This window comes from Geotrypetes seraphini, chromosome 3 (assembly GCF_902459505.1).
Source record: "Geotrypetes seraphini chromosome 3, aGeoSer1.1, whole genome shotgun sequence".
NCBI lineage: Eukaryota > Metazoa > Chordata > Amphibia > Gymnophiona > Dermophiidae > Geotrypetes > Geotrypetes seraphini.
Genome location: NC_047086.1, coordinates 200,364,439 through 200,376,449, shown reverse-complemented (window position 1 = coordinate 200,376,449; position 12,011 = coordinate 200,364,439). Strand labels below are relative to the sequence as shown.

At 44.2% G+C, this 12,011-nt stretch overlaps 1 protein-coding gene across 3 annotated transcripts in view; it reads right to left on the bottom strand.

The window, feature by feature from the left end:
- ASIC1 (acid sensing ion channel subunit 1) overlaps positions 1-12,011 on the bottom strand; it is a 524,111-nt gene that overhangs the window by 69,666 nt on the left and 442,434 nt on the right. Inside the window, exon 1 of one of the 3 annotated variants that reach the window (XM_033938551.1) lies at positions 11,049-11,981. The exons of the other annotated variants lie outside the window; for them this stretch is intronic. Coding sequence (XP_033794442.1) covers positions 11,049-11,618 — 570 coding nt within the window. The 5' untranslated portion in view covers positions 11,619-11,981. Of the gene's footprint in view, positions 1-11,048; positions 11,982-12,011 lie in introns of those variants that run through there. 3 annotated transcript variants of the gene reach the window in all.

Below are 12,011 nucleotides of genomic sequence, written 5' to 3'. Positions count from 1 at the left end.
CAACATCTTTATAAATGATCTAGACATTGGTACAATGAGTGAGGTGATTAAATTTTCAGACGATACAAAGTTATTCAGAGTAGTGAAGACACAGGGGGATTGCGAAGATCTGCAACATGACATAATCAGGCTTGAGGAATGGGCATCAACACGGCAGATGAGGTTTAACGTGGATAAGTGTAAAGTGATGCATGTAGGTAACAAAACTCTCATGCACGAATACAGGAACCTCCCAGGAAAGAGACTTGGGAGTTATGATCGACAAGTCGATGAAGCTGTCCACGCAATGTGCGGCAGCGGCAAAAAGGATGAACAGAATGCTAGGAATGATAAAGAAGGGGATCACAAACAGATGGGAGAAGGTTATCATGCCGCTGTACTGGGCCATGGTGCGCCCTCACCTGGAGTACTGCGTCCAGCACTGGTCGCCATAAATGAAGAAGAACATGATGCTTCTTGAAAGGGTCCAGAGAAGGGCGACTAAGATGGTTAAGGGGCTGGAGGAGTTGCCGTATAGTGAAAGATTAGAGAAACTGGGCCTTTTCTCCCTCAAACAGAGGAGATTGAGAGGGGACATGATCGAAACATTCAAGGGGATGAAGGGAATAGAATTAGTAGATAAGGACAGGTTGTTTACCCTCTCCAAGGTAGGGAGAATGAGAGGACACTCTCTAAAATTGAAAGGGGATAGATTCCGTACAAATGTAAGGAAGTTCTTCACCCAGAGAGTGGTAGAAAACTGGAACGCTCTTCCGGAGTCTGTCATAGGGGAAAACATCCGCCAGGGATTCAAGACAAAGTTAGACAAGTTCCTGCTGAACCAGAACGTACACAGGTAGGGCTAGTCTCAGTTGGGGCGCTGGTCTTTGATCAAGGGCCGCCATGTGAGCAGACTGCTGGGCACGATGGACCACTGGTCTGACCCAACAGCGGCAATTCTTATGTTCTTATGGATAGGACATTTAGCTTTTATCTGCCATAATGTTTCTATGTTTCTAATTACTAAGACCTGGTTATCACGTTATGGGGTGTCATTCTGCCAACTGTGCCCTCAGGGCTACTGATGGGATCATCAGGCTAGAATGGGGAAACAGTATTGGGGGGGAGGGGTTGTTTAAAGAGATTTTACTACTCCCGTCAAGAGACTAATTTGGTAGAGAAGCAACATTTACTTTACTTTATTTCAGGATACACCTCACCAAAACAACATAGGGATATGATTAATATACCAGGCATTAAATCTCTTGTTTATGTTTATAAGCCTCTCATTATCCCCCCCCCCCAGTATTTTTAGATCAATCATCCCCCTAGAACAAAAAAAATGAGAAATGCTACACGAATTAAAGTGCTTGAAACACACTTTGTTCTCTATTATGAGTAATTTGAACTTGCATATGGAAGACTGGTCCTATGCTGCAACTCAGCATTTTATAAGTTTGTTTGAAGCTGAATTGTACATTTTAGCTAAATTGTCACATTTTAGAGCTAGTGGCTTGTGTTCAAGAGATTAGGGAGTTGAGGAAGTTGGGAACTGATTAGTGGACCTGTTCGTTTATTGTTACAGATTGAGTCAAGGGTAGAGAATGACACGGGGACAAGTAACCACGGGGTTGGCACAGGGAGAGAGTCCACAGGGACGGGGTAGAGATGTGGATAGAGACAGAGCCTGCAGGGACAGGGACAAACTTTGTCACTGTGTCATTCTCTAGAGCCTAATATCAATATATAAAACTTAACACATCATAGACAATTGGCTGCTGAATTCAATGATTATATAAACCTGCAGAAATTGCTTTTGGATTTAAATGAGCTACTCTTAAATGACATAATTTGTGTCTTGTCTGCCTTTGAAGTGGCAACAAGAGTCATGTATGTGCCATCTGCAGAGTCAGAACTGCCATCTGCAACTTTCTTCCATCATGTGTCATAAGAAACATAAGAACATAAGAAATGCCTTCACCGAATCAGACCTTAGGTCCATCTAGTCCGGCGACCCACACACGTGGAGGCTAAGCTAGGTGTTCCCTGATGAAGACCCTGTTTACCCGTACCCCTCAATGTGATTTGCAAGAAGGTGTGCATCCAACTTGCCCTTGAATCCCAGAATGGTGGTCTCCATCACAGCCTCCTCCGGGAGAGCATTCCAAGCGTCCACCACTCGTTGTGTGAAACAGAACTTCTGGACATTTGTCCTGGGCCTGTTGCCCTTCATTTTCAGCCATGACCTCTTGTCCGAGTCACATTTGACAACGTGAATAACGGTGATTCTGTTACTGCAACAGATTCATCCATCATTGCTGGCATCCAGGAGCATTTCCAACAATTAATATACACTTATCTTCCTGTTCATCCACTACAGTTTAGGTTCTCTTCTACACACATGGATGAAAGGGAATCCAATTACCTTCCCAGATGATGTAAAAACATAGGCAACTGAATCTTTGTACCAAAACCAGATCAAAATGGAAAGCTGTTTTTGATTTATAAACAGTTGTGCAGAATATTGTCCCTTTTTATACTTTAATAAAAAGATTCAAATATAAAACCATAAGTGTTCGCAGCTTGTGCAAATGAGGACAGAGTCTGCATAGACAGGGCGGGGACAGAGATAGAGCCTTTGGGGACAGGGATAGGTAAAGAGCTTGGGAGTGCAGGTTGGGAATAGGGACAGAGCCTGTGGAGACGGGGTGGAGGCAGGGACAAACTTTGTCCCCTTGTCATTCTCTAGTTAAGGGTAAATGAAAAAGTGATAAACAGGCTTCAATGGCAAGAAAAAATGGAGTCAAGAGGAAAAATACACCCAGAAATTGTCAGGTAAGTTAACAAAATATGACTGTAGTCAAGTAAAGTCATCAGTGGATGAATATATAAAAGAATGAAATGAATATGTGCTAAAGAGTTTAGATACGGTAGATCCATCATGATCTATTATCAGAAATGGAAAGAAAAATATTCTGGCTTATAGCAAAATAATTGAATACAGAAGAAAATTACACAGGGCAAAAAAGTAATAGAGAAAATTTGAAAGGTTATCAGATAAAAATATCGGTAGTACATTCACAAGGACCAAATTTGAACTGAGACTTTGATATTTTGCATTATTTTAAATTGTGAATAGATGTTGAATTTGTACATTTTAAGTATGTCCTTTTCATTATGTATGTGAACTTGTAATTCGCCTAGTTGATAGGTGGCCTAGAAAAATGGCGCAAAAGGTAAGCACACACTGGGGGGGGGAGGGGAGGTGTTAAAAAAAAAAAAAAAAAAAAAAAGTTAGTCAGCCGGGATGGGAGACAGGAGGCATCCCTCCTGCCCCGGCCTGCCGTATCGTCCGGGAGGGGGTCGGGTTGATGACCCGAATATAGGACGAGACCCCCATTTTTGGGCTATTTTTTTGGCCCAAAAATCTCATCCTATATTCGAGTATATACGGTAAATCAATAAATCTGGAAGACTCTGAAAAAGGACTCATAAGATACCAAGGCCCGGATTCTTCTTATGCATTTGGAGTTAAGCATAGTTTACAGAATATACATTGCGCCCATCGCAATGACTGAAGTTTAGGCATGGCCATTTATGCCAACTAAACCTGGCCTAAATGCCCATTCTTTAAATTGTGCATGAATTGGACGTATTCTATGATAGTGCACCTAATTTTTAGGAATGCCCTTGATCTGCCCTTATCCTGGCCACAAACCCTTATGAGATCTGCATGTAGAATTTATGCACACCACTTTATAGAATACGTTTAGAAAGTTGTGCGTGCAAATTTTAATTAGTGCTAATTAGTTCCAATAATTGCTTATTAATTAGTAATTATTGGCATGGATTAGCTTGTTAACACATTAACTAATCCTATTACATAGCTGCGCTGCCAAATGCTGAACCGCCCATTCTATTCCTACAGGTGGCTTGGCATTTAGTGTGCTCAGCAGTGCAGTTTTGTAAAAGCCTGCTTAAGTTACGTGTGTCAATCGGCACCACACACATACTTGTGCATGAAGCTTTAGTCATGGCATACAGAATCCAGGGGTAAGAAAACTGCACCTAAGTTATAAAATAATACTTACACATGTAAACGTACACTTACTCAAGTGAGTGCTAGCATTCTATTACTTTACTACCCAAATGATATTTAGACACTAAGGGCTATATTCACTAAGTCCACCAATCAAGGCCCAACCACTTAGTGACCCCCTTTGCAACCCAATTTTCCGGTTGCGTCAGAGGAGTAGCTTCCACCCACACACATGAGACAGCAGGCAGGCAGGTTTTGCTGGCTTCAGTAAGTTTTTTACGAAACCGCCGTGTAGGTAAGGGGAATGTAGAGAGGGAAATAGATTTGGCCGTAGGGAGGGGGCCGCGCGCGCAATCGGTGACCGCGCGCCTTCCCTCCCTTAAGTTTCAATTTTTACTAACGCACTGCGAAGGTAAGGGGGGGGGAGGGAGGGAGATTCTCGGGCTGCTGAAGGGCGGTGAGGTGGCAAGAGGGAAGGGTGGATGCTGCGGAGATGGGGCGGTGAAGGGGACGGTGGTCCAGTGAAGAGGCAGTGACAGGAAAGATTTTTTCCTCGTGTCATTCTCTAGTATGGAGCTATTGCTCCAGGATGATGTAAATCAGTGTTCTTCAACCGCTGGTCTGTGGAACAGTGCTGGTCCGCAGAAAATTCCTGCCAGTCTGCGCAGGGCTGGCGTAATTGACGAGCTGCAATTTCTTGCCAGTCTGCGCAGGGCCGGTGAGATTCATGAGCTGCAATTTCCTGCCAGTCTGCGAAGGGACGGCAAGATCATGGGGAGCTTCTGACAGTGGCTTTCTCCCCTCCCAGCAGTTCTCGGTACTTACCAGCGCAGCGATTCACTAAGGCAGCCTTGGGGCTTTTGCTGAGTCGTGGCCGCCTCTGATGATGCAACTTCCTTTTTCCTCACTGGAGGCTGGGAAGCTGCTGGACATGGGAAAAAAAGGGACAGCTGCTACTAGACCTGGAGGGAAGGAGAGATGCTGCTTGGAGGGAGGAGGGAAAGGAGTCTGGGAAGCTGCTGGATAAGGGAAAATAAAGGGACAGCTGCTACTGAATCTGGAGGGAAGGAGAAGGAGAGATGCTGCTGGGAGGGGAGGAGGGAAAGGAAAGAGAAGAGAGTTACTGCTGGACAGGAGGAAGAGGGGAGGGAGAATGAAAAAAAGGAAGGAAACAGCTGGCAGGGAGATTAGAGGAGGGGAAAGGGAGAGATAGGAATGAGAAAGTAGAGAGATTGATTATGGGAAGGGGGTCAGCAGAGAAATAAGCAGAGAGGGACAAAGATGCTAGATCTGGTGTAGCAGAGATAAAAATGAAGAGAGCAGTGGAGCTGGAATGAATCATGTAAAAAGGAGAGAGGGGTTACAGGCTGGATGGAAAGAGGAGATAGGCATAGAAAGAAGACAGATACCATATGGAAGGTGGAGAGGGCAGACAGTGGATGGAAGGGCAGATGCTGGATTGAAAAGACAGAGAGGGCAGACGCTGGAAGGAAGAGAGTGAAAAGAAGATGAAAGCTGAAACCAGAGACAACAAAAGGTAGAAAAAAATAATTTTATTTCTATTTTGTGATTAGAATATATCAGATTTGAAATATATATCCTGCTAGAGCTGGTGTTAGACATAACTGGGGAATGCAAAGCCCAGGCAGTGCTTCTTTAGCTTCCAGCTGGCTTAGGGCGCTCTCTGACCAGGGGGCAGTTGCCCTAGTTGCACTCCCCTAAAACTATTCCTGTCATGTGTGACTGCAGTATTCTGTTAGCATGATATTTCTGTGTAGCATTCTATAATAATTTGGCTTACTCAGTTTTCTTGATAGTAGAGGGGATATATGTGAAGGGGAGGAGAGACAGAGGTTTTGTTGATCCTTGCTCTGTATTATTTGTATTTATAAAATGACAATTGTACAGAATTTTGTTTCTTTTTATACTTTAATAAAATACATTCAATATAAAATCATAACTGAGGCTTGTGCAGATAGGATCAGAAGGCTTGTGGGGACTGAGCTCATGGAGATGGGGCAGAAACGGGGTTTTTAAATTTCAGTCCTAGTAGTTTGCCGGTCCTCAAAATAATTCTTTTATTTCCGCTGGTCCATAGGTGTAAAAAGGTTGAAGAACACTGATATAAATGATTTATCAATTGTAAGACTTATCGTATGTGTAATTATGTATGTTTCTTGTATGGAAACAGCTGAGATCCCAGGCGGTATATACATTTTTTATAAATAAATAAATAAATAATTGCCTTTATGTAGAAATTCACCCAAGGCGATGTACAGCAGGTATATAAAACTTACAATTTTGTTAACAGCATAATAATGAAATCATCAAATATAAGCACAAATACAATCCATGCGATAAACATGGAAATGGCAAACTGAATCCCAGAAACAGAAGCAACATAATGTAAACCAGGGGCAGTGGAACACTTTATTGTTTGGGGGTGCCATAGCTCCTCCCCTAACCCCAGCATTTCCTCTTCTCATCCCTACCAGTCCACAGTCCCCATACATGACATCAAGAAAGTCTCTCCTTTCCTACTTCTCTCCCCCACCCAAATGTGACCTCCAACAACTTTCTCCTTCTTTCCCTCCCTCCCTTCTTGCACTGACTGTACCATCACTGTCGCGGCAGAGGAGAGTAAGAAAATAAACACCTCATGAGGGAAAGGAAGGAAAATTTAGGGGTGCCATAGCACCTGTGGATCCACCCGTTCTGACACCTGTATGTAAACGTAACGTCATACTGTCCTTTTCTCTTCACTTAAAACTCTTCACTTCTCGTTCTAACTGCTTATCCACAAAATCCAGATTCCATTAAAGGATTCTGTTACAATTCTTAGGGATTACCTTGTATAGGCTTTTAACTTTTGACACTCATTTCTCTTGCTTATGAGGGAGTCGTTCTCTATTCCAGAGGTGCCAAAGTCGGTCCTTGAGGGCCGCAATTCAGTTGGGTTTTCAGGATTTCCCCAATGAATATGCATGAGAACTATTTGCATGCACTGCTTTCATTGTAAGCTAATAGATCTCATGCATATTATTTGGGGAAATCCTGAAAACCCGACTGGATTGTGGCCCTCGAGGACCGACTTTGACACCTGTGCTCTATTCTATGACAACTGCAGACAATTTGCTTCTTCCTTTATCCTGTCCCTCTCTGCCTTCTTCTACATTCATTAGTGCAGTGGTTCTCAAACTGTGTGCTATGGCACAGAGGTGTGCCCTGAAGAGATTCCAGAATTTTACTTTATTTTTAAAAAATTCCCTTCATAAGTATACAGTACACTCAAATAGATGACATATACATCGCGTATGCAAGAGTAAGTCAGCGTTATGAGTGTCTGTGTGCATAAGGATATAGCCGCCGCCCAGACAAGCATCATTCTTTCATGTGATTGGTCCTTGAAAACTAACAGCAAGTATGGTAATTTTAGTTTTAGTTTTATTTTTTATGCAGTAGTTATCTTAATCTGAGCAACAAAGCAATCAAGGCTTTGTTACCGTTTGGATCATCTTATCTTTGTGAGCTTGGTTTTCAGCTCTGTCAGAAATTAAATAGAAAAAAAGAGATGCAGATGGTGGATGTTGAAATACGTGTTTGCTTGTTGATTATCAAGCCGTGTTGAGTTAATTTGCACTCAAAAACAAGCACATCGATGGCATTGATTAGGAAGTCTATTTTATCTACTTTAGTTTCACTGTTACAGTTACCCATGCATAGTTTAAAGAACTTTAAATAATAAATCTCAAATTTAATTTTTTGTTGGTTTTGCAATTTTATCATTTCAGTTATAATGTGTCATGAAAAACATATGCTCCATTTAGTGTGTCAGAGCAAAAAAAAAAAAAAAGTTTGAGAGACACTGCATTAGTGCTTTCAAGATTGGACTATTCTAATTCCTGACTGTTCCAAGGCCGAAACACTTCACAACAAAGGTGCTTTCAATTCATTCAAAGAAGAGCATGGACAGAAGAACAGACTCAAGAAAGATGTCTGAAAGCACATACTTGTTAAAGAAATACAGAATAGGCCTTTATTTCTGCAAAACAAAAAGAGGAAGACCTATATCCAAGATGCAGGAAAGTTGCTATTCTGAAGACTCTAGCCACAATTTTGACTTTGAAAGAACAGGATACTTAAATGTATCGCTTTTGGATGAGGCTTACTCTCACACATCTTATGGAGTGAGAAAGCCTGTGACAGCTTGCATCTCATATATTTTAAGAGAGGTTGCTAAAACATATCCTTCACCCTGATAGGATTGTATACTGTTCTTCCAGACTCAGCAGTTAATCTCAGATATGGTTCTTTATTGGCTGGCAAGCTTATCCACTGCAAGGAGACAGGTTAATAGAGAACTGGACGGAGAACATGAAAACAGAGAAGATTTATGCTCCTAGCTCTTCTGCCATCCGTAATCTGAAGACCAGAGCATTCTGCACAGAAAATTCAGTGTTCATAGCACTGTGTGAGATGGATTTAGAGTTGGTATTTGAGACCCAGAGGAGCCAGACTGAGGAGCAGATGCACTAAAGCCAGCGATCGTCGCTAAACCTGTTTTTTAAACAGCTTTAGCGACGATCACATTTGCTGACCCGATGCAGAAAATGGCTCACCGCCTGGTTTTCCGCACAATCACTCAATCCCCAATCTGACCATGCAAATAAGCTGATTAATATTAAAATGCCATGTAAACTAGTAGAGCGACTGATGCTCTAACATGGCTTCCCAATGCACTAAAAAAAAGCAATCGCTTTTAGCAATCCAAAAAAGTGACTGGTCAAGACCAGTCATTTACCTGTCTAATCTTTTTTTTTTTTTTAAATGGGCACAGATGCTGTGCATGTTACACATACACAATATCCCTAAAACAAAAAGAAAAAAAGCACCCCCCCCCCGGCCGATGACGGCCCTCCCTGATGAACCGGCACCAGGAACCAACCCCGCACTAGTAAAAACAGTAGGAGGAATACCCACTTCCTCCTGCCATGCCAAACCCACCTGCCTCATGTGAGAAAAAAAATGGCAGAAGGGATACCCAATCCCTCCTGCCACTGAATGCCCACTCCTGTGCCAGACACCTCCCAAACAACCCCTTCCCTCCCCCTTCCCCCCCCCCCTGAAAAAAGGCAGGAGGGATGCCCACTCCTTCCTGCCTTTTTTATCAGGGAGGAAAAGGGTAGGGGTAGGGGATGTTTGGGGGGTACCTGGTGTGGGCCTTCTGTGGAGGAGGGAGTGGGCATCCCTCCTGCCTTATTATTTAGGGGGGGAGGAGGGGGAAGGGTTGTTTGGGGGGCACCTAGCATGGAAGTGGGCCTTCAGTAGCAGGAGGGAGTGGGCATTCCTCCTGCCTTTTTCACTGGAGCAGGGTGGGGACTGCTTTGTGGTGCTGGTTCGTTGGGGAGAGCCATCACTGGTGGGGAGGGGAGGTGGTGAAGGGAGAATGCTTTTTTTTTTTTAATGGGACAGATATTGTGCATAAGTAAAATGCATAGCATCAATAGCTCTTTCTGAATCAGCCAGAAAATCAGATCAGTGCAGACTCACACAGTCTTACCAACCTCTTAGTACATCTAGGTCTGAATTAATTCTGGTTGTGTGCATCATATGATAGATAAAAATCATATGATGGACACAATCTATTATCAGCACCTATTGATTGTGTCTGTATTCCAGAGAAGTTTATGATTTTTTTTCTAGTAGGCTCTACAAAGAAATAGCTAACCCTACTTCTAAGACATACTCAGCAATTCATTTAATTCATACAAAGTCCACTCCCCCACACTGCCGCTCCCTCAGTCTCATTTCTCCTTCTCAACCCTTTTCCACCCCACGCTTTCCCTTCCTTCCCCAACCCATCTCACCCAACGCAATCTTCCCTCAGTTTACCTCAACATCTTTCGGGAAAATATTCTCTCTCCTTTAGCAACTCCTCACTATACACTTTCTTCTTTCAATATACCTTCTTCCCTATCCTATCCCAGTCAGTCTCACCCCCCACCTTTAACTCCCACCAGTCGATCTCCATCATCCCATTCAACCTTATTCTTCCTCAAGCTTGTTTATTGCTCTCTCAAGATGGTCAAGATGGGTTTGGGAAGCCCTGCACTGAGGTTCATTTATGTGTGTGCTTCAACTCTACAGAGACACCAGCCTTCCACACCTCTTCTCAGTATAGATTATGATTCTTCCCATTAGGTTGAGTTTCCCTCCCTTCAATCCTAAAATATTGCTTGGGACAATAGCTATACAACAACAAATCTGCCAGCTAATGCCGGCAGGATACATCAGAGCGTTGATGCAAGGATGCAACTGCTAAGAGCAGTAATGGGCCTTAACCTAATACAGTAGACTCTCAGTTTTTCAGCACCCATGGGGATTGGTAGATGCCAAATAAATGTAGTTTCTGGTTGCTTGAGAGTTACTATTAAAAATAGTTTTGTCTCTCTTTCCACCTCACTTTTCTGGTCTGAGTCACTTTCTCTCCCCCCCTTCTCTTCCCTGCACCGCCCACTTATGGGTCCAACATCCATCCATCTCCCCTCTTCTTCACCCTGCAGGTCCAGCATCCATGTCCCTTCCTCCCCCCACACTCATATTTGGTCCACCTCCACCCCGGTCTGGCCTCCCTCCCTCCACATGGGTAGAGCTGGTATCTCTTACCTGTGGCTCTCCCAAAGCAACAGCGGCAGCCCTTCAGCAGAGGCAGCACAGTAAACAGGCTGCTTGCGGCTAGCCTGATAGGGCCTGTCCTCTGCGGTGTGACGTCACAGAGGAAAGGCCTTGCCGGAGCTGGTCACAAGTAGCCTGTTTACAGCGCTATCTCTGCTGACCGGATGCCACTGCTGCTTTGGGGGCTGGAGGGAGGACACGTTTTTATTTTTTGCTGGTGATTTTTTTTTTTGCCAGTTGGTTGAGAGTGCCGGTTGGTTGAGTACCAGTTACCTGGGATTCTACTGTAGCTGGGCATGGGTGAAGGTACAAAACGCAGGAACATAATGAAAAGCATGCAGGAAAGGAGACTCACAGTGCTGAAGTTCTGTGGCCCACAGGGCTCCCCTTGAAACTTGCAGAAGAGCAGCATCTCCTCTAGCTGGTGACCAAGACGATCCAACAGCTGGGCTACCAGATCATCCTGCTGCCGGGGAGGCAGGTAGTATGAGAAGTCCAACAACCGCTTCAGCCAGGCCCATTGCCGATCCTTCAATAGGTGGCGGGCTGGTGGCTGCAGGTGAAGCTCTCGATTGAGTAGCCCTAGCCAGTAGCCGGTAAGGTACAGGTCAGCTTTGGTCATGCGGCGGAGAAGCAGTAGGTTGTTGTTACAGAAAGTGATGGCTGGAAAGGTAAGACTTTGGGCGTACCTCACTTGAACTCGGGTGTGGACCGGGGAGGACAGCAGGTAGCGGATACGGTTGGATGACCAGGTGAGGAGCAGTGCCACCGAAAGAAGGAGTGCCAGGAGCCACACGCCCCGGCGCTGGCAGGACAGGCGGCCTGAGAAAATATACTTCAGCCCGTGGATCTTGGTTTGCTGCAGGTAGAAACAGGATAGCTCTTGCATGGACTGCAACCTGGCCTGGCTCCCTTCATCCATCATCTCCCACCTCACTTAGGAAATACCAGGCCAAACGGTAACAACTGAACCAAATCTCCACCTTCCCCAAACTCCAGCTGCAGCCAGAAAGTATTTCACTGGTTTCTGAATGAGACTGAAATAGGAATAAAGGAACCAAACACAAAAAGGAAACACCTGCTGCCTCTTGCAGGAAAAATGAAAATGGATTATTTCTTTGAGCTGTATAATAGAGTTGTTCTTTCTCTCAGTGTGCCTGCAAGTCGGTTTCTACCCATCCCTGTTTCATTTCTTTTCTCTTTTTGCTTTGACATTCCTCTTTGGCTCCATGCCTGCTCTCCTTTTCTAAGGCTTTCCCCCTCTTTCGATCCCTTTTTTCTCCCTCATTCCCCATCTCTCCTTCATGCTTTCTCCTTC